The 19,243-nt window shown below is 46.8% G+C and overlaps 1 protein-coding gene across 1 annotated transcript in view; it reads left to right on the top strand.

The window, feature by feature from the left end:
* LOC143284223 (protocadherin gamma-A4-like) overlaps positions 1–12,015 on the top strand; it is a 127,175-nt gene extending 115,160 nt beyond the window's left edge. The window contains exon 3 of the mRNA XM_076590889.1: positions 11,462–12,015. Within this exon, the coding sequence (XP_076447004.1) occupies positions 11,462–12,015 (554 nt within the window). The remainder of the gene's footprint in view (positions 1–11,461) is intronic.
* Positions 12,016–19,243: the final 7,228 nt, after the last annotated feature.

Raw genomic sequence — 19,243 nt, 5'->3', positions numbered from 1 at the left:
TGTTTGCGTTATTGTTGTTTGATTTTTTTTTTTTTTTTTTATCGAGGCTGGAGTTCTTGTTTTGATATGTTTTCTTTGATGGTGCCCCTTTTTCTTTCTCCACATGCAAAATCACCCGTCCATTTTTTTTCTCCAGACTGCATTACTCAGTCGGTATGGTGGTGTCGTTGATTATAGTTAAATTAGGAGTGCAATGGGGGGGGGGGGGGGGGATAGTACATAAAAAAGGTATGAACATGAATCGAAAATCATTCACAGACACATATACAGTAGAAATTAGGATACATACATGTGCATATCAACACAAAAATTTATGCATATTCACACATATGCACACACACACACACACACACACACACACACACACACACACACACACACACACGTTTGAACAAAAGCCGCATATTACATGTGGATGGGGCTAATGACTAGATCTTCAGGTAGATGGTTGTTGATTGCACAGTTCTATTTATCATACTGGATTTGTTCGAGAGACAGGGCATTGATTGTTTTGGGGACAAAGCTATTGGCGATGATACCAGCGTTTGGGAAAAGAACGTAGGTATGTCATTTTCTGTTGTTTTTCGAGCTTTCTAAACGAGAGACACAGTATGTTGTAGCATTTTGTCAGTTTTCACAGAGGCTTTCAGTTTTGACGTTTGCAACGTGAAATGATTATTTTATCACACGCCTCCTTAATTTGGGTCTTCTGCCAGTTAAAAAAAAAAAAATGTTTCAATGTCTGTCTGTTCCCCGATCTAGCTCCCTCCCCTGACTGACCCCCTCCCCCTCCCCCTCACACCGTTTTCCTCCAGTTCCTCTCATCCGGCTTTCAGACCTTCCTTTCTACATTCACTTCTTTTTCTTCTATTCGCGCGCACCGGCGCATGCATGCATGTGTGTGTGTGTGTGTGCGTGCGTGCGCGCGTGTGTGACACTCTCTGGCCCGTCTCCACAGTGTTATAAATGTGTACGTCAAAGGTGATTCCGTGCTGCGCGTGGCTGTTTCACTTTCCCTTTCTTCTCGCTCTTCCCCCCCCCCCCCCCCCCCCCACGCTTTTTTTCCCTCCATTTTTGCATCCTTACCCGCCCGCCCCCCCCCCCTCCCGACACTCACACACCCACACACTCTTCTTTTTCTCTTACCACCACCCCGGCACCCCTCGCTTATCATCCCCTCATGACCCCCTCCCTCCACGTTCTCTAAACACGCCGGTCACGCCACACAAAGCGCGGAATGGCTCATTTTCCTCGGGAATGAAAACAACAAATCAGCCTCTGACCAGGTCCGCTTTTTGTTCGTCTCTTTCGCTTAAAGGGCGTGATCCATCACGTCCGCTGCTTTGTTCGTGTGTTTCCTTCATTGTGGCTGCGACTGGCTCCGAACGGCGCTGGTTGGCGTGGGCTGATGGATGTATTTCTGTATCAATGTAGGGGGGATAAGATGTGTGTCAGTTTAAGGGGGGATAAGATGTGTGTCAGTTTAAGGGGGGATAAGATGTGTTTCAGTTTAAGGGGGATAAGATGTGTGTCAGTTTAAGGGGATAAGATGTGTCGGTTTAAGGGGGGTAAGATGTGTGTCAGTTTAAGGGGCGTAAGTCATTTTAAGGGGGGTAAGATGTGTCAGTTTTTAAGGGGCGTAAGTCACTTAAGGGGGATAAGATGTGTGTCAGTTTAAGGGGCGTAAGTCAGTTTAAGGGGGGTAAGATGTGTGTCAGTTTAAGGGGCGTAAGTCACTTAAGGGGGATAAGATGTGTGTCAGTTTAAGGGGCGTAAGTCAGTTTAAGGGGGGTAAGATGTGTGTCAGTTTAAGGGGGGTAGGAGGGAAAGATGTGTGTCAGTTTAAGGGGGGGGGGGGGGGGTAAGTCAGTTTAAGCGGGGTAAGATGTGTGTCAGTTTAAGGGGGGTAAGATGCGTGTCAGTTTAAGAGGGGTAAGATGCGTGTCAGTTTAAGGGGGGTAAGATGTGTGTCAGTTTAAGGGGGGTAAGATGCGTGTCAGTTTAAGAGGGGTAAGATGTGTGTCAGTTTAAGGGGGGTAAGATGTGTGTCAGTTTAAGGGGGGTAAGATGTGTGTCAGTTTAAGAGGGGTAAGATGTGTGTCAGTTTAAGAGGGGTAAGATGCGTGTCAGTTTAAGAGGGGTAAGATGTGTGTCAGTTTAAGCGGGGTAAGATGCGTGTCAGTTTAATGGGCGTAAGTCAGTTTAAGGGGGGTAAGTCAGTTTAAGAAGGTAAGATGTGTGTCAGTTTAAGGGGGGTAAGTCAGTTTAAGGGGGTAAGATGTGTGTCAGTTTAAGGGGCGTAAGTCAGTTTAAGGGGGGTAAGATGTATGTCAGTTTAAGGAGGGTAAATCAGTTTAAGGGGGGGTAAGATGTGTGTCAGTTTAAGGGGGGTAAGTCAGTTTAAGGGAGGTAAGATGTGTGGGTAAGATGTGTGTCAAAGGGGGTAAGTCAGTTTAAGGGGGGTAAGATGTGTGTCAGTTTAAGGGGGGTAAGTCAGTTTAAGGGGGGTAAGATGTGTGTCAGTTTAAGGGGGGTAAGATGTGTGTCAGTTTAAGGGGGTAATATGTGTGTCAGTTTAAGGGGGGTACCGGTAAGATCGTGATCAATGAACACGGGATAAGAAGTGCTTGTCTTTGGAGACAGAACACAGGGATGGCTTGTTGGTTGGTTTTTGTTGTTTTTGTTTTATTTTCTTCTGTTCCTTGTTCGATCAAAATTCTGTTTACGTATGTTCCGATTGATTGTTTTTATTTGGTTTCTATCAAAGCGCTATGCTTTATTTTTCCTTGCAGTGACTGATGATGGGGTGATCACGTCTCCATAATAAACAAAGATTCATGACCATGTCATTGTTGTAGGCCAAGTATCAACAAAACCAAACGACCAATAAGGATTTGCGGATAAACAGTGTCGAGTCATGAAGGAAAGGGGTTTGGAAAGTGATTTATTGCTTGTGATAAATCTGTAGACATCTCACTTTGAGAAATCACTAGTAAAGCGTAAGGAGTGTGTTTGTAAGCATTAAATCACAAAAAAGCTGTATGTCCCTTATGCAGTTTCACAGTTTTACACGGCAGGGACATGTATACAAGTGTCCAACACATGCTTCTGCACTCGAGCACGCGTGCATTCACACACAAGTACGCACATGCACATGCGGGCGCCAGAACTCACACACGTTCGCACATGTACTCACACTCACACACATACACACACATACACACACAGAGGGAGAGGGAGAGAGAGAGAGAGAGAAGATTAAAAAAACAACCCAGGATTCATTCACCCTTTGTGCTAAGCAACCCCTATTAAAAAGTCATTCGTTTGCCATCACTTAACTGACTGTCCAACAGTGGTAATTATCCCTGATCATTAAATTTTCTTCTTCTTCTTCTCTCTCTCTCTCTCGCACACACACACAGAGTTAACCACCTTCCAGTGGACCGAAGCGCAACAGGTGATGGTGAGGGATGTGTGTGTGTGTGTGGGGGGGGGGGGGGGTCCCAGCAGAACAGTGAAGGGACATGAAAGCCATGCAGTGAGGATCACCGAGTGCTGTGTGCGTTTTGCCCTCCACGGGGGACACACAACGTCAAGGGCACTTGCCACACTGCCAACAGTTTGTTTGTCCACAGGGCATTGTGGGCACACACCTCCGCTGTCTGTCTGTCTGTCACTCCGTGTGTGTGTGTGTGTGTGTGTGTGTGTGTAGCATTGTATCTGTCTCAGTGTGTGTGTCATCTAAGTCACATGTTGTCATATATCTGCCTTTCTTTAAGTTCGCCATCACACACACACGCCACCCCTTGCAGCCTCGTCTGTCCCATCAAACACAGTTATGTCAGTGACCGTAGGGTGAGGAGGGGGGGGGGGTATGAGTGAGGAGGCGGAGCCCAAAGTTTGATGCACGTGGCTAATGTTGCTCACGGTCTGAACACTAGCCCCTCCAACACCATAGGGCCGGACGCTGGCTGGCCAACTCACGAAGAATTTTATTTTAATCACGCCTCTCGCGCCTAGCCCCCACCCCACCCCCATGCCTGCTTTTTTCCCCTTCCTCCTTTCCTCGTTTCCGTGTTTATCACACTAATAGACACGCGAGCTCTCTGGCCTTTGCGCTCTTTTGGCTCTGACGTGGAGAGCCATTAGCGCTCCGAGTTGGAAAACGAGGGTGCAGACAGGCTTCCAATCAGCCGCCAATGTCTTCGTTCAGGCCCAATTTACGTGCTTGGGTGGCCGCATCTTACGCATTACTCTCTTAATGGATCGGATCTTTGATCCGCCCGGCCTGGCCCGGCCCCAAATCAAGGCTGCAGCTTCCATTTCGGAGGCCGTGTCTCGGGGCCTCCCTCCATTCCGCCCTTTTCTCGGGGCTTCTCCCCCCCCCCCCCCTTCCCTGCACTGGACGGACGGCTGCAGGGCGTGGAAGAATGATAAGCCCCGGGTCTTAGTTTGGCACTGTTGTTCATTTTGTTGCGTGTAGTTTGGGATGTGTGTGTGTGCGTGCGTGTGTGTGTGTGTTTGTGTGTGTGTGTGGTTGGCGTGGGGTAAAGAGGAGGGCTATTTGGCGACCAGAGAAAGTTTGATGAGGTTGTGGGCACTGACTGGTCACGTGTTGAGAGATGGGTGTTCACCAGAACATGAAACCAGTGGAGTAAATGGCAGACGGGCACTCTTGTACATCAACAAGTGAACTTTTCAAGTGGTCAACGGTAAAGATGATGATACATCTATTACAACGAGGTTTTGAACCGCTGTTGTTGGCATTGAGCAAACCGGGTCCATGTTGATGTTACTGTTGCTGGCATCATCGTCACTGAGGGTGATGGCTGAGGCATATAATCTGGACATTTGCATTCGGTGTGAATATTCCAGTCGTGCTGGATCCTCGTGGACAGACACATCGTACGTATCATCTTGACTCCACACAACGCTGCACTCAGTGGGCCATCAACGAACGATGCACGCTGTATGATCCTTCACCCCAAGCGGAAACTGATACAGGAAGCGTCGGCCTAGTAATCACACAGCTGAAGGGCTATGTAACACGGAGGGAGAGGCCAGAATGAAAAGTAGACGTCCCGTTCAATTAGCAGCTAACGCACTTCCCTCGGACAGCTCACGCTTTGACCACATCAGGATGGATGCCAGAAGGAATAAGAGAGAGGAAAAATGTCCTCCCAAATTTCAGGAACCATGCGGTGCGCACTTTACGTGGCCAGGCCACGGGCTCGCAAGCCCTGCATATAAACATGTCGCCGCATCTCGTGGAGCCCAGCCACGCTGCCAGATTGGATGTAGCGACTAACGAGGCGAACTCGGGTCAGGAGCGGAAGTGACGTATTGTGCAATCGGGCGATAGGGCAGCTCCGTAATAAATGTCTTCTGTCGCCACCCACAGACAGAGAGTGCAATGAGGTGAATGGCGTTGTTACATCCGCGTGGAAAACTAGTGCCTCTTGGAGATGAATAATTCAGCCATCAGGACCGTGCGAGAGGCAAGGCTATGTGCTGGGTTCGTGCAGGGCGACCAAGAGTCAAGTCCTTCAGGATCGCATGCAATACCATTTGTGTGGGGAGAGAGGGGTTGGGGCTGTTACACTTGATTGCTGTTTGCAGAGTTCATCCCATCTCTCTCTCACTCTCTCAGAATTTTACAAACACGTCATCTTTGACAATTAGACCTATAAGACTTCTCGTCCATCCTCCTCACTGAAGTTGTATACTTTAACCCACAGCACAACCGGAAACAAAATGATACAGCGTCATGCCTGTTGTTGTTTTGTGTGTGTGTGTGTGTGTGTGTGTGTGTGTGTGTTGTTGTTTTATTGTTTGTATGTCTTTTCGTTGTTGTTGTTTTTTTTCTCAAGCTATCTGGACTCCTACTTCGTCTGTTTTCCTCCTGTTCTTTTTGTGTCAGTTGTGTAAACAATAACATGACAAGATGGCCGCCGTGCTGCATCCAGCCACAGGCTTTACAGCACATTCCGGACTCTGTCTCTGTCTGCAGTGGGCACTGAAAAGTAATGTGTCTGCTCTTGATGGAGACACTGCTGAAAAATCTATGCGCTTTCGATCCCCCACCGAACTGGAAATGCTCCGTATAGAGCTCCCCAGCTCGGGCTCATTTTTCTTCCGGGGAACCAAGGAGAAAAAAACACCGATCGCTTGACACGATGCTGAAGCCCTTCAGCGCCAGGCCTTGTAGGTCCCCCCCCCCCCCCCCACACACACACCCCATCCCCCATCCCCCGACCCACAGACCCCACCCCACCCCCTTCATCCCCGAAAGGCGCATTTGCAAGTCAATGGAGCCAGGGATCGTTAACATGATTTTTCTCACTTGTCTTGTTTTTTAGGGGGTGGGAGGTGGACTATCACCTGCTTTTTCACTCCTCTCACATGCAAAACGACTTTTCTCTTCCGTAGAAAAGGGCAAGGACCTTTTTTTATTTTTTACTGGCTGGCTGTTTTCTTCCCTCCGCTATCGGAGTCGATGTTCGTTCAGTCTGCAGTTCTCGGTGCCACTTGGATCAATGATTTGTCCTCAGTGGGCTGGGGGGGAGAGACAAGAGGCTGAGATTTCCGATCTGGCCTTTGAAATATTCTCCAACGTCAGCCTTTTTTTTCCCCTCCAAAGCTAGAAATACGTTCGATGTTTCCGAATCTGGTACCTAAATGGCGACCGCGGTTCGCGCCCATCGTTTATAGTTCTTTTGAGCACAAAATAGTGTTGAATTTTCCACAGTCAATACTTCGCATGACTCGACTGTGCTTGCTTCTTTCGAGTAACGGATACCGTTGAAACGTCTGGAATGGTGCTCAAAACGCGAACGGTCGTTGGTCGGTTCCACGCAGGTGGACTGCCGTTGAGGTTTTGGATGTAGCCATTCTATCCACATCCCTTTGATTTGTCATTCCCACGTGCGCAATAAGCAGTCAGAGAGTCGCAGAATTTACCTCTTCACGTTCACCTCAAAGTGTCTTTGGAGACGAAAGGAAAGACCAGGCACATTGATTGGCTCGACATTGCAAGATTCAAGAAAACGTTACAGCAATCTCCAAGAAGACGTTCTGTGAGTGCAACAGAAAACAACTGTCCCCAGTGGACAGTTAGAAAAGTGGACAGACGAGTGGATGAATAAAAGAGAGATCGGAGAGAGAAATGAAGCGATAAAGGGAAGACTGTACAAGCGGGCAAGGAGTGGAGATGATGTTGTGGGTTGAACGGTGGCTTTCATGCACAAAACCAACAGGTCTCTAAAAGAGAGAGCGCATAGTCCAGTCAACGAATCGTTTAAAAATGGGGAAGCACGGATGTAACTTTGTGAACGAGATACGACCAAAGTAAACTAGATAAATAGAAGCCACTCACTGAACGGGGTTTCTTAGAGAGACAATTGAAGCAGGTAAGACCACCTGTAACAGTAAAAGTAAGCAGAAGATAACTGCACAAAATGTCGGCAAACGATTTGCTAGAAGAGCACAATAAAAGCAGGGACTTGGGAAGAGGACGGTCAAATGTATTCAATGAAAGCAGATTGTAGCAGCAGGCAGACATACTGTGTGCTGAAGCAGAGAACAAGGCAGCGGGTCATAGACTGTGGAAGCAGGCGAACAGACCGATAAAATACCGCTTGTGACCCTGGCTCCTTGTGTAATAAAGACAAGTTCTGTTCTGTAGAAGACTCGACTTGTAAAAGCATACAAGCAAACGATTCCCTGAAAGAAAGTTATGCAAGTGCAGGTAAACAGACTGATAAATGTGAGAGAGAAAGCGAAGATGCGATGTTAAAGCTGGCACAACAGCTTGGGTGGACCAGTAAACGTGGGAGAACACAGACTGCGAGGAAATGTCAGACAGGGCAGCGGTTTGACGAGACACTTGAGGGGCAGCCAGGAAACGTGTAGGCACATGGACCGTTAGAGAGATAGAGACATGCAAATGGATCCATGACGAGAGAGAGGGAGGGGGGCGGCTGTCAGACAAACAGACCACACTACAAACAAAAACAAAAATGAATACGTAAAATAGCGGACTTGTCAAACGAGAAAAACCGGAATATTTCTGAACTGTGTAGAGCTCTCGTCCCACTAAAACCCAACAGTGAGGTACCAGTAAAACCAGCATCAACTGTCTTCACTAGCTGCCTAGGCCGACTGCACTGTAAACAAAGAATGAAAACAAAACAGGGGGAAGGGAAAGTATATGCTAGAGCCTTAGACGGTAGAGGGGGAAATCTTTGTTATTGTTGGACACTCAGGACCCGCCACTTTATTCTCTGGCTTCCCACCTGCAATGAAGTCCTTTATATCTTTCTGGATGTCATTCCCATGCAGTGTTAGTTGCGATCTGGAACACGGCTTTTGATCGTCAGTATAACGGACGTTGATAATTGGTATTCGCGCCCCGCGATTAACTCTGTCCAGTTGTGTGCGTCAATAGTTTTGCTGTTATCGAGCAGTTTCAGTTTCAAGAAGGTGGCAGATTTTAAACATGGGCATAAATCCAATATGCTGGTAGGCCTTCAGAGCCTACCATCACGGAAAATGAAATGAATAAACAAAATAGACAAATAAGTAAATACTTTTAAAATATTACGTAGAGCAACGTGTTGCATAGTACATTATCATTATCTCTGGTCTTGGAGAAAATCTGACTTTATATCCTTCAGCAAAGCTTCTCTTACATATTTTTTGTATGTCAGGAAAATGTTACTCATGTAATTTACCACAGGTTTTGCATAATCTTGCACTGTTCTTGTGGCTCTACCTCTTTGTGTACGGAGATCATTTAGACTCGCTCAGAGTTTGGACGTGGATATTCTGATTAAATCTTTGTATGTGCGTATGCATGCTTGTATGTTTTGCGCACGCGCATGTGTGATTGCTTGTGTGTGTATGTTTGCACGTGTGCTTTCTTGTACGTGCGTGTTTGAGCGATAGCATTCTTGTCATTCCGGCTCTATTTCTTCGAGAAAATGTCTTTTTCGGCTTCAGGCTTGGTGTTAAAAAGGTTCCGTCACGAGCTTAACAACTTTCAGTATCTCATTCATTCTGCTTCTCAGTCGATTCACGTCCTCGGCTATTAACCCGATTCCATACATTCCAAAGAAGGGAAGCTTTCTTGTGACTGACTAGCACAGCGGACAGCTGGAGCAGTGTGTTGGGAACACCAGCCGACACAGTGATGGCCGCGTTCATTGGACAGGAAGGGGTCGGGAGGTGGGCGTGTCACTGGTCCGCAGCTGATGGTAAATGTATTGATCTGATTGATTGATCGTCCGACAGACAGGACAAAGGCAGGTATTCGTGATGGTAAATGTATTGATCTGATTGATTAATCGTCCGACAGACAGGACAAAGGCAGGTATTCGTTCGTTCTTTAACGTCTTTTCACTATGAGTGGTATCAAACGTAAACAGGAATTCCTGTTTATCTTGGTGACGTGTTTATTTACAGAGGTGATGGTTGGTCCAAAGCATATGCATTGACCGGTGGTCCTTTGGAATGGACGGGAAGAAACTGCTTTTCTTCTTTGTCAGAGGCAACCTACGTACATTTTCGGTTTTTGGTTTATTTCATTATAACACGATTATTTTTTTCATTTTTCTTCTGATTTCTTTCTTTCGTTCTGTGTGTTTGTTTTGCTAGTTTCTCCTTTGAAGACATGTTCATTTCCGAAGGTTAATGAGTTTTCTGTTTTACTTCTCCTCCCCCTCCTCCTTTCACGAGCTCCTGTTGTTTGTTTTGTTTCTGTTCCATTTGCCTTTTCTTGTCAGGGCATGGTGAAATAAAGCTTTCCGTTTATTCTTTTGTCCTCAGTAAAACAATCGAATTCTCTCTCTCTCACACACACACACACACACACACATTGTCCCCCCCCCTCTCTCTATCTCTCTCGCTTTCACTTTGTTTTCCTCTCTTTTTTTCTCATTTGTTTCCACCGCCACCAACACCCCCCCCCTCCCCCCCCCCCCCCACACACACACACAGGCACGCACATTGTCCTCTTCTCTCTCGCTCCCACTTTGTTTTCCTCTCTTTTTTTCTCATTTGTTTCCACCACCACCACCACCCTCTCTCTCTCTCTCTCTCGATTGTCTTGGTGTGGTTGTTTATTGTTTCAGTGAAGTATAGGATGTCCATTTATGCGCGTCCTTCACGATGGGCCAAACCCCGAGTCAATACTGTGACCCGACCCCCAACCCCGCCCCTTCCTTCCAGTCCCCTCATTCAGCCATCGTCTCCCCCACCCCTACCCCTCTCTTATTTTATGGAAGACTTATATACTGCCCGATGCGATCGGCTGAGATGAAGTCTGTTTTAGAGGCCTGGAACTGAGACTGCATGGTGCCGTCCTCAGTACACTGGTGAGCTGGACGTCTGGTCTGTGACTTTATGAGTCATTGTCTGGACTGTAAACCCCGGCTTACAGCAAATAGCGTCCCGTGTGTGTGTGTGTGTGTGTGTGTGTGTGTGTGTGTCTCCTGCTGTTTGTGTTTCTGTCTCTTTCATATTCTTTTTTTCTATCCTCACTTTCTCAAAAGTACGGTCCGCGCGCTTTGTTTGTTGTTGTTGTTTGTTTCTTTCCGTGTGTTAGGTTTGAGTGCATGAGGATACCATTTTAACACTTCTATTTTTCTCGGATTCTTTTTCTGTCTCTCTGTTGGTGGTATTATTGTGTCGGATTTTTTTTTAAAGATAAAAACAGCATTACGTTGTTCGGAATGCCAGGTACCTCCAGTTGTATGTAGGTTTTTACAACAGGCACCAGAGGTATTTGCATTCCACACATTTGTTGTTTTCTTATATTTTGTTGGATTTTATGGGTCACAGTGTTACAGATTCAGAATCGTATTATCAGTGTCTATAAATACCATTGGGTTCTGGCCGGAAGAGAAGGCATTGCCAATTGCAGAATTGTGAAGAAAACGACAATTTGTTGCTGTCTCTCACCGCATATATCACAGGTTACATTTGAGCTGCATCCCATCAGGGACCATTGCTGCATGTTGACAGCTAGCTCTCTGGCTGTACGTACAGTGTGGACAACGTCGCTGACAGTGTCTTACAGAAGGAATCATGACGCGTGCAGTTTGCGCTTGTGAGTTTTGGCGACCAACACTTTGTAGTTTGCTATACTTGACACCAGCGCAGGTGATATAGGTTCTACACCACCGGTATAGCTGCCACGCCGTTGTAGTTGGCAACATAGGGTATGATCTGTAACTGTTTCTTTTCTTTTCCTTCCTTTTTTTTCAGTCAAAGTAATACAAAGTACTACGAACGATAAAAACAACAAAGAACACACAAAAATAGTACATAAAAAAAAAAAAAATCCCAGACGAAAACTGTTGAATTACAAAGTGGTTTCGACATGTCAAGGCAACACACGTGCATTATTAATCATTTTCCATCTGTAGCTGTTTCTCACAGTGTGTGGATGTGGGTGTTGCAGGCAACCAGTGCCTGTCCCTGGACCGCTGCTCTGACCGCTCCACGTCGCCCCTGTCGCCGGTCAAGCCCGGGGGGTCCGCCAGCTTCGGGTCCCCGGAGACCAAGATCCTGCCGCTCAGCTCCTTCCGCGAGCCCGAGACCCGCCGCCTGTACGCCAACATGAAGATGTCCATGAACGACAACTCGGGCCTGCACCCCTACTTCGGCGACAAGGTCCACCCGTCCACGCTGAAGCGGAACCACTACATGAACCAGCCCTCCGCCAGCACCTCCTCCACTACCGCCCCCATGACCAAGCACGGCAGCTGCCTGGCGGACCCCAGCCGGAGTCTGCCCCACGGCTCGCGAGTGCCCGGCGGGTCGGGGCGCCAGGTGACGTTCGCCCAGAGCAAGTCGCTGCCCCGCTGCCCGCCCCCCGCCTATGAACATTTGTTGCCGGACGGCGCCGGCACCTACACCAGCTTCTCCCGCGGCATCGACGACGACGACGGCAACACCACCACGTCCGGCAGCTACACGCTGGACAATGTGGACATGGAGGACGCGCTGTCCTGAACGGGCAGGATGACCACCACCTGTCTGTGTCGTGCCGGTCCGGGAGGTTGGGGTGGGGGTGGGGGGGTGGCGGGGGAATCACGTGACCTTCAGAATTGGACAGAACGCAACAGGGGGTAGGGGGAAGGGGTGTCGGATAGGTGGGGTGGAAGAGGAAGGGTTTGGTGGGGTGGGGGGTGGGGAGTCATCTTCATGAAAATATGGTGGTGAGAAAAGAGATGAATAAAAAGAAATAATAATTAAAATAAAATATAAATTAAAACAAAAAACAAAAAAACCAAAACGGCTGGAACAGTGCCACAGTTACTAACAGCAGTGGAGAGGAAAGCTTGATGCTGTGAACAGCGCGCTGTGTGAACTGTTGGTGTGGGTGACGGGAAACATGGGGCTGCGACCTCTCTTGGCCTGCTTCCCCATCTGCACCCCCCCACCACGGACCCCTCCTGACCGTCACGTGCATGTGTGTGCCGTGCCGCCGTTTGACCTGTAGGGATCAACGGTTTGAACTCCACAGTGGGGACGTGTGCGTGGCTATTGTCGTGTCGGGGTGTGTGTCCTGTCAGACATCGCGGAGCGGACAGCGGCTCCCTGGTCATCATCATAGTGGGGTAGGTTTCTGGCAGCCTTTCTGCGTGTGGGAGAGGGGTGGCCGGGGTGGGGTTCTGAGAGAATCTAGAAGCTGATGTGAAAATGTGCCCCAGTCGCTTATTTTTCTATCTTTTTTTATGTGATGTTATTGGGTTGTTGGTTTGTTTTTTGGTGTGTTTTTTTCATTTAGATTCGCAATCTACCATTTTTTTTTAATTGGGGGGGGGGGGGGGGAGGAGAGTTAAAAGGATACAGACCTGTGACTGAGTTACGGTTCTGAGTGGTAATGTTTTGTGTGATGAACTGCTTGACAACAGAAGGCGGGGCGTCCTCCTGATTGTTGATACCTCTTTCTCTCTACCCCCCTTGCCCTGTCACATCCACGCTGTTTAGTGTTCCCCATACACCATGGTATTCTCAACAGGCTGACGGCCACCTTCAGTCTGTCACATCCACGCTGTTTAGTGTTCCCCATACACCATGGTATTCTCCACAGGCTGACGGCCACCTCAAGTCTGCCACTGGTTATGCCTCTGTCCCTGTTTCTCGCTCATGAAGTTCTGATTATGGTTCATGTACAAGCCGGCATAACTGTCCTATGTCAGTGTCCAATAACTCGTGGTACGAACTGTTTCCTTAGAGCAGATTTCTGGATAGTGTGCTATATAAGTATCCATTATTATTATTATCCAAGAACTGTTGTTATTTTTTTTAAAGATGGAACACGTGGGCTAGTATTGAAAAAAGCGAACTTTATATATATGTCAAATTAAAATATACGATGAGCTTGTTTATTTTATGTTTGTTAGTTGATTTTATAACAATACGTTAAAGATACATGGCGGGCTTTTAAGGCTGTTCAGAGGCTTACATGTATAGACTTTTAGCAATCCCTAAGCCTGTTATATTGTGCGGGCATGATTTTTTTTAACGAAATTGTTGCCAACATGCAAACCATTGTTTTATTGTAATTGTCGTTTTGGTCGATTTTTTTTCCTTTACTGAATGAGTAGCTCTCCACTCCAACACACCCCAAAACACTACCCAAAGATTAAGCTAACACAACCATTAATTGTAGTGCTGCTTTGGTGTGCTTGTTTTCAGATTTTTTTTATTTCATTGTTTTGGTGTGTTTTTTCTTCTCTATCTTTCTGTCTGACTCTGTTTCTCTCTCTCTCTCCTCGAACAAAGCCAGAATTTTCTTAACCCCAGACCATCTGTGAATCATGTTGATACTGTCGGTAAACTCGCTGGTTCAGGAACACGCGGAATGAGTGATAGCGGTGCTCAAGTAATGAACATGTTGACCACAGTTTTCAGAGCGCTGGCGTGATCTTCTCTGCTGGAAGCATTGGAGACATTTCTTCGGAGAGGTCCGATTCTTCCAAGCAGCGCGGTCAGATGGTCGTGACTGATGACTGCAGGATATTGTTCCTGACACAGTGACTGCGTGCGATGCGTCCTCGCTGCTATTGTTACACATTATACAGAGACTACAAACAACTAACTGTCCTTACGTGAAAACAATTCCGTACTTGGAACAGCAAGTACGTGTGAGGAAAAACCACGTCTCAACATTTTTGGTTTGTTTTACACACCTTGCCTGCATTAAAAACAAAACGGAATGATGTTATGAGGACTATGCTACTACTTTACAATCCTTTGTATTGGCTTCATGTATTACTTGGAGTGTCCGCGCAGCCTGCCGTAAATTGCAGGACCTGGCTGAATTGTGTATTGCATGCATTTGTCGTTACCCCCAAAATGATTCGGTTTGTGGTGGTGGTTGTTGTTGGTATACTATGTGCATGACGATGAACATACTATTGTTGTTTGTGAAGCTAGAAAGGGAAAAGGAAAGTGTGGACTGATTCCCTTCCCCCGTCCCCTCTCTCAGAATTGTTCTAGTTCCTCCTTGCTACCCCAGTCTCCACCGACTCAAACCATCAGGTAAATCTCTAAAGTTTGATGACATCAATTTTATGACACTTTATTTGGTTATCCATACTTTTGATGTTTTTAGTCACGGCTGTGAGAAACCATATAAAACAGTAGAGAAAAAAAACATGTTTTGTTAAAGTCCATTTTTAAGCACTACTGAATTTTACAATGACATCAAAATATTAATTAACAATGTTACTGAAGATTTTTTTTTTCTAATAGAGAAGATGTATGAGCAATACAAATAACTGCAAAAATGTGACTTATATCTTTATTGCTTCTGTCAGTTACTTCACTCAAAAACTTTGTGGTGCCCTTGTATTTTGTTTGGTGTTTGGGTGTGGGTTTTTTTTGTTTTTTTTGATTTATGGGGTTTTTCTTTCTTGGTTTTGTTTTGTTTTGTTTCTTTTTCAGCTACTTTTAAACAAGCGTGTTATTTGGCCACGGGTGACTTAAAAGTTCTAATAACACAGACGATTTACATAAAAGTGACCAACTTCAGTTGTATTCATATCGGGAGGGTGGGGGAGGGGGTAAACCAGCTGTTCAGATATTTGACTTCCCGTGACGTTTTCCTCCACCCCCACTCTCCCAATTATTTTATTTTATGTGAATGAACGAGGTGATGCGTTTCCATTTATGCTCAGAATTATGTTCTCTTCCATTCATACAGGGGACCCTTATGAGCAACATTTCTTTACCGACCTAACACATGTATATGTATGCCAAGCTGATAAACTGACACTTTTTTTTACGCTACTGGCCTTGTGTCTGTCGAAGCCGAACCTTTTTTCTTGTGGTCTTAAAAATAATTGCATTGATGAGTTATGTGAATTAGGTGTGATTCTTGGTGTCTTTTGAAGGCGGATAGTCAGTTCCCATTGCGCTGTCCGAGACTGTCCAAAAACAATACCAAGCAAACAGGATATCAAACAGCAGCAAAAACAGAGGGGGAGAGAGAGTGGCTGATAGGCAGCAGAGAGAGAGAGAGAGTGGCTGATAGGCAGCAGAGAGAGAGAGAGAGAGTGGCTGATAGACAGCAGAGGGAGAGAGGGAGACTGGGACTAACGAGAGTGAAGTGGGGGTGGGGGGAGAGAGAGAGAGGGGGGGACTAACGAGAGTGAAGTGGGGGTGGGGGGAGAGAGAGAGAGAGACTGGGACTAACGAGAGTGAAGTGGGGGTGGGGGGAGAGAGAGAGAGGGGGGGAGACTGGGACTAACGAGAGTGAAGTGGGGGTAGGGGGAGAGAGAGAGGGGGAGACTGGGACTAACGAGAGTGAAGTGGGGGTGGGGGGAGAGAGAGAGAGGGGGGGAGACTGGGACTAACGAGAGTGAAGTGGGGGTGGGGGGAGAGAGAGAGGGGGAGACTGGGACTAACGAGAGTGAAGTGGGGATGGGGGGAGAGAGAGAGGGGGGAGACTGGGACTAACGAGAGTGAAGTGGGGGTGGGGGGAGAGAGAGAGGGGGAGACTGGGACTAACGAGAGTGAAGTGGGGATGGGGGGAGAGAGAGAGAGGGGGGGAGACTGGGACTAACGAGAGTGAAGTGGGGGTGGGGGGGGAGAGAGAGAAGACTGGGACTAACGAGAGTGAAGTGGGGGTGGGGGGGGGGGAAGAAGACTGGGACTAACGAGAGTGAAGTGGGGGTAAAGGGGGAGAGAGGGAGACTGGGACTAACGAGAGTGAAGTGGGGGTAAAGGGGGAGAGAGAGAGAGAGGGAGACTGGGACTAACGAGAGTGAAGTGGGGGTAAAGGGGGGGAGAGAGAGAGAGGGAGACTGGGACTAACGAGAGTGAAGTGGGGGTAAAGGGGGAGAGAGAGAGAGAGGGAGACTGGGACTAACGAGAGTGAAGTGGGGGTAGGGGGGGAGAGAGAGAGAGGGAGACTGGGACTAACGAGAGTGAAGTGGGGGTAGGGGGAGAGAGAGGGGGAGACTGGGACTAACGAGAGTGAAGTGGGGGTGGGGGGAGAGAGAGAGGGGGAGACTGGGACTAACGAGAGTGAAGTGGGGATGGGGGGAGAGAGAGAGAGGGGGGGAGACTGGGACTAACGAGAGTGAAGTGGGGGTGGGGGGAGAGAGAGAGGGAGACTGGGACTAACGAGAGTGAAGTGGGGGTAGGGGGAGAGAGAGAGGGAGACTGGGACTAACGAGAGTGAAGTGGGGGTAGGGGGAGAGAGAGAGGGAGACTGGGACTAACGAGAGTGAAGTGGGGGTAGGGGGAGAGAGAGAGGGAGACTGGGACTAACGAGAGTGAAGTGGGGGTGGGGGGAGAGAGAGAGGGGGACTGGGACTAACGAGAGTGAAGTGGGGGTGGGGAGGGGGGGAGAGAGAGACAGAACTATGGCGCAGTCCAGTATACACTTGAAAGCAGCCAGGGACTTGACAGACCTGTGAAGACACGTATTCTGCTCTCCCAACGGCAGGTCCATCCGCAGAAAGTGTCAGTACGTTCCAGTGTGTTTGTGCTCGCGCGCGCACGTGCATGAAAGCGTGCTTGCTTGCCTTTTTTTAAAAATTTTTTTATCCATCTATTATTACTGGCCTGTGTGACTGAATTTTTTTTATTTTTTTTTATCTTGGGAGAGGGGGCGAGAGCGGGATTTGAATTGAGACTCTGACGGACTCTGTGTTGGAAAACAAGCGTCTTGACCATTCTATCACCTTGACCATTCTATCACCTTGACCATTCTATCACCTTGATCGAACTGAGCGTCCAGTCATTCGAATGGGACGATAAACCGAGGTCGCGTGTGCAGCACGCACTTGGCGCACTGAAAAAGAACCCATGACAACGAGTGTTGTCCTCTGGCAAAATTCCGTAGAAGAAATCCACTCAGATAGGTACACAAATGTTGAAAAGTTATGCATGCACTCGAGGCCTGACAAAGCGCGTTGGGTTATGCTGCTGGTCAGGCATCTGGCGAGCAGATGTGGTGTGGAGTATAATATATATTTGTCCCAACGCAGTGACGGCTCCATGAGAAACAAACTTTTTTTCCGTACGGTTTGGTTCAAAACGTATATCAAACCGGACTCCAAAATTATGAAAATCATGTATTTTAGAATGACGAGAAAACGAACAATACAAAATAGGCCATGAAAGAGTCAAAACAGACGACGACCAGTGAGGTAGAAAATAAAGCCATGAAAAGAAAACATAGTAACGTACCGATTTGATTTTTCATCAGTACAGAAAAAAATATTTTTTTACTCATGTTCCACGTGGTGAATGGAGAACTGACTTAAATGAAAGGTAATGCTAATGTGCACGACTATCAGAGATACAATACACACAAATTATACCTCTCTCTCTCTCTCTCTGTGAAATCTACGTATTGTAACTTGATAGACGCACAGTTTTTATATCGGGAAGGAGGGAAATTTGTACCATGTACTGTGTACCAAGTACCCGTTTATTTTATTTAAAGGCCGACACGATGAAAAAAGGGGAGGTGAAGTTTGTGAACGAGGCTGTTTTTTTTTACTTCCAGGTCTTATCTTTCGTATTACTGATACATTTTTGTGCGAGGCTTGCACTTTGGGTGTCGTCACTATTTCATTTTAAGAGATATATATCCTTATCACGTCAACTATCACAGCTATCAATACCGTGTCTTTTGGGGTTCTAAACATGGACTTGTTTGTATTTTGATGATATTGGACTTTTTTCCCCCAGTTGGTGTTAGTGGGAAAAACGTCTGCTGCTCGTTCTGAAAGCACAATAGTCAGCTTATTTTGAAACTCAAAGATGGACTTACATATTTGTGGGTTGGTTGTTGTTGTTGATTTGTGGGGTTTTTTTTTATTGTTTTTTTAACGAAAGTAAATTTGGACAAATGTGAATTATTTATCAAAGACAAAACCATGTGTGATGCTTGAAATGCTACTGACGACTTCCCCAAACCAGTTGTTTTTCCCTTCCATGTAAACATATAAATGTAGGGTCGTTAATTTGTTTAATACAGATTTTGTAACCAACAGAGCTAAAAGTGTATTCTCTTCCCCAACTGCTTTCTACCTGTCTCCACCCTCTGTTTTTTAACAATTGAAACCGAACTGCTTAAGTGTTGATCTATCCCCATGAAAGGTACAATCTTGTTTTTTGCGGTATTTAATCATGTTGATGACAAACAACCTGTGCGGGTAAAACTATTTTTTGGTATTCAAGTCAGATACTGAAAGCGGATGTTCCAATACAGATGCGGGAGGAGGGTGTCCCTTGTGGAGAATAACCCAGACAGCATTCCACTTTCACAATGTTGACAAAAACACACCCCGACCACTGCAAGTGTTTATTCACAATCACAGACACACAAACACACACACGCGCAGTCACACAAGGAACAATACTCGTGAAGATAAGGTCACCTCTTGGTGCAGTATTTAAATATATTACAGTCACATTGCTGCCTGTTTAATTCGCATCTTCTACCATCTGTTGTTGTTCTGAATGCTACCAGGCACGGTGAAACAGCAATCGGAGTGAAAGTCTTGCTGGGTAATGGTGGTGCAGAAACATTCTTCCACCAATCATATTTTTCACTATTGGTTTATGAACTGTGCTGTTATCTCGCAGTGACATGCACAGTTACCTTATTCTGTTTGTAAGCCGCACACCCTTCCACCCCACCCACCCAGGTAAGAGGATGTCCTGTCTTCACACGCGATTATCTTTGCTGCATTGCAGTCACTATCCCTCA

The sequence above is a fragment of the Babylonia areolata genome, chromosome 7 (genome assembly GCF_041734735.1).
Source record: "Babylonia areolata isolate BAREFJ2019XMU chromosome 7, ASM4173473v1, whole genome shotgun sequence".
Lineage (NCBI taxonomy): Eukaryota > Metazoa > Mollusca > Gastropoda > Neogastropoda > Buccinidae > Babylonia > Babylonia areolata.
Note: the sequence above shows the minus strand (reverse complement) of the source record. Positions and strands in the feature narration are given on the sequence as shown.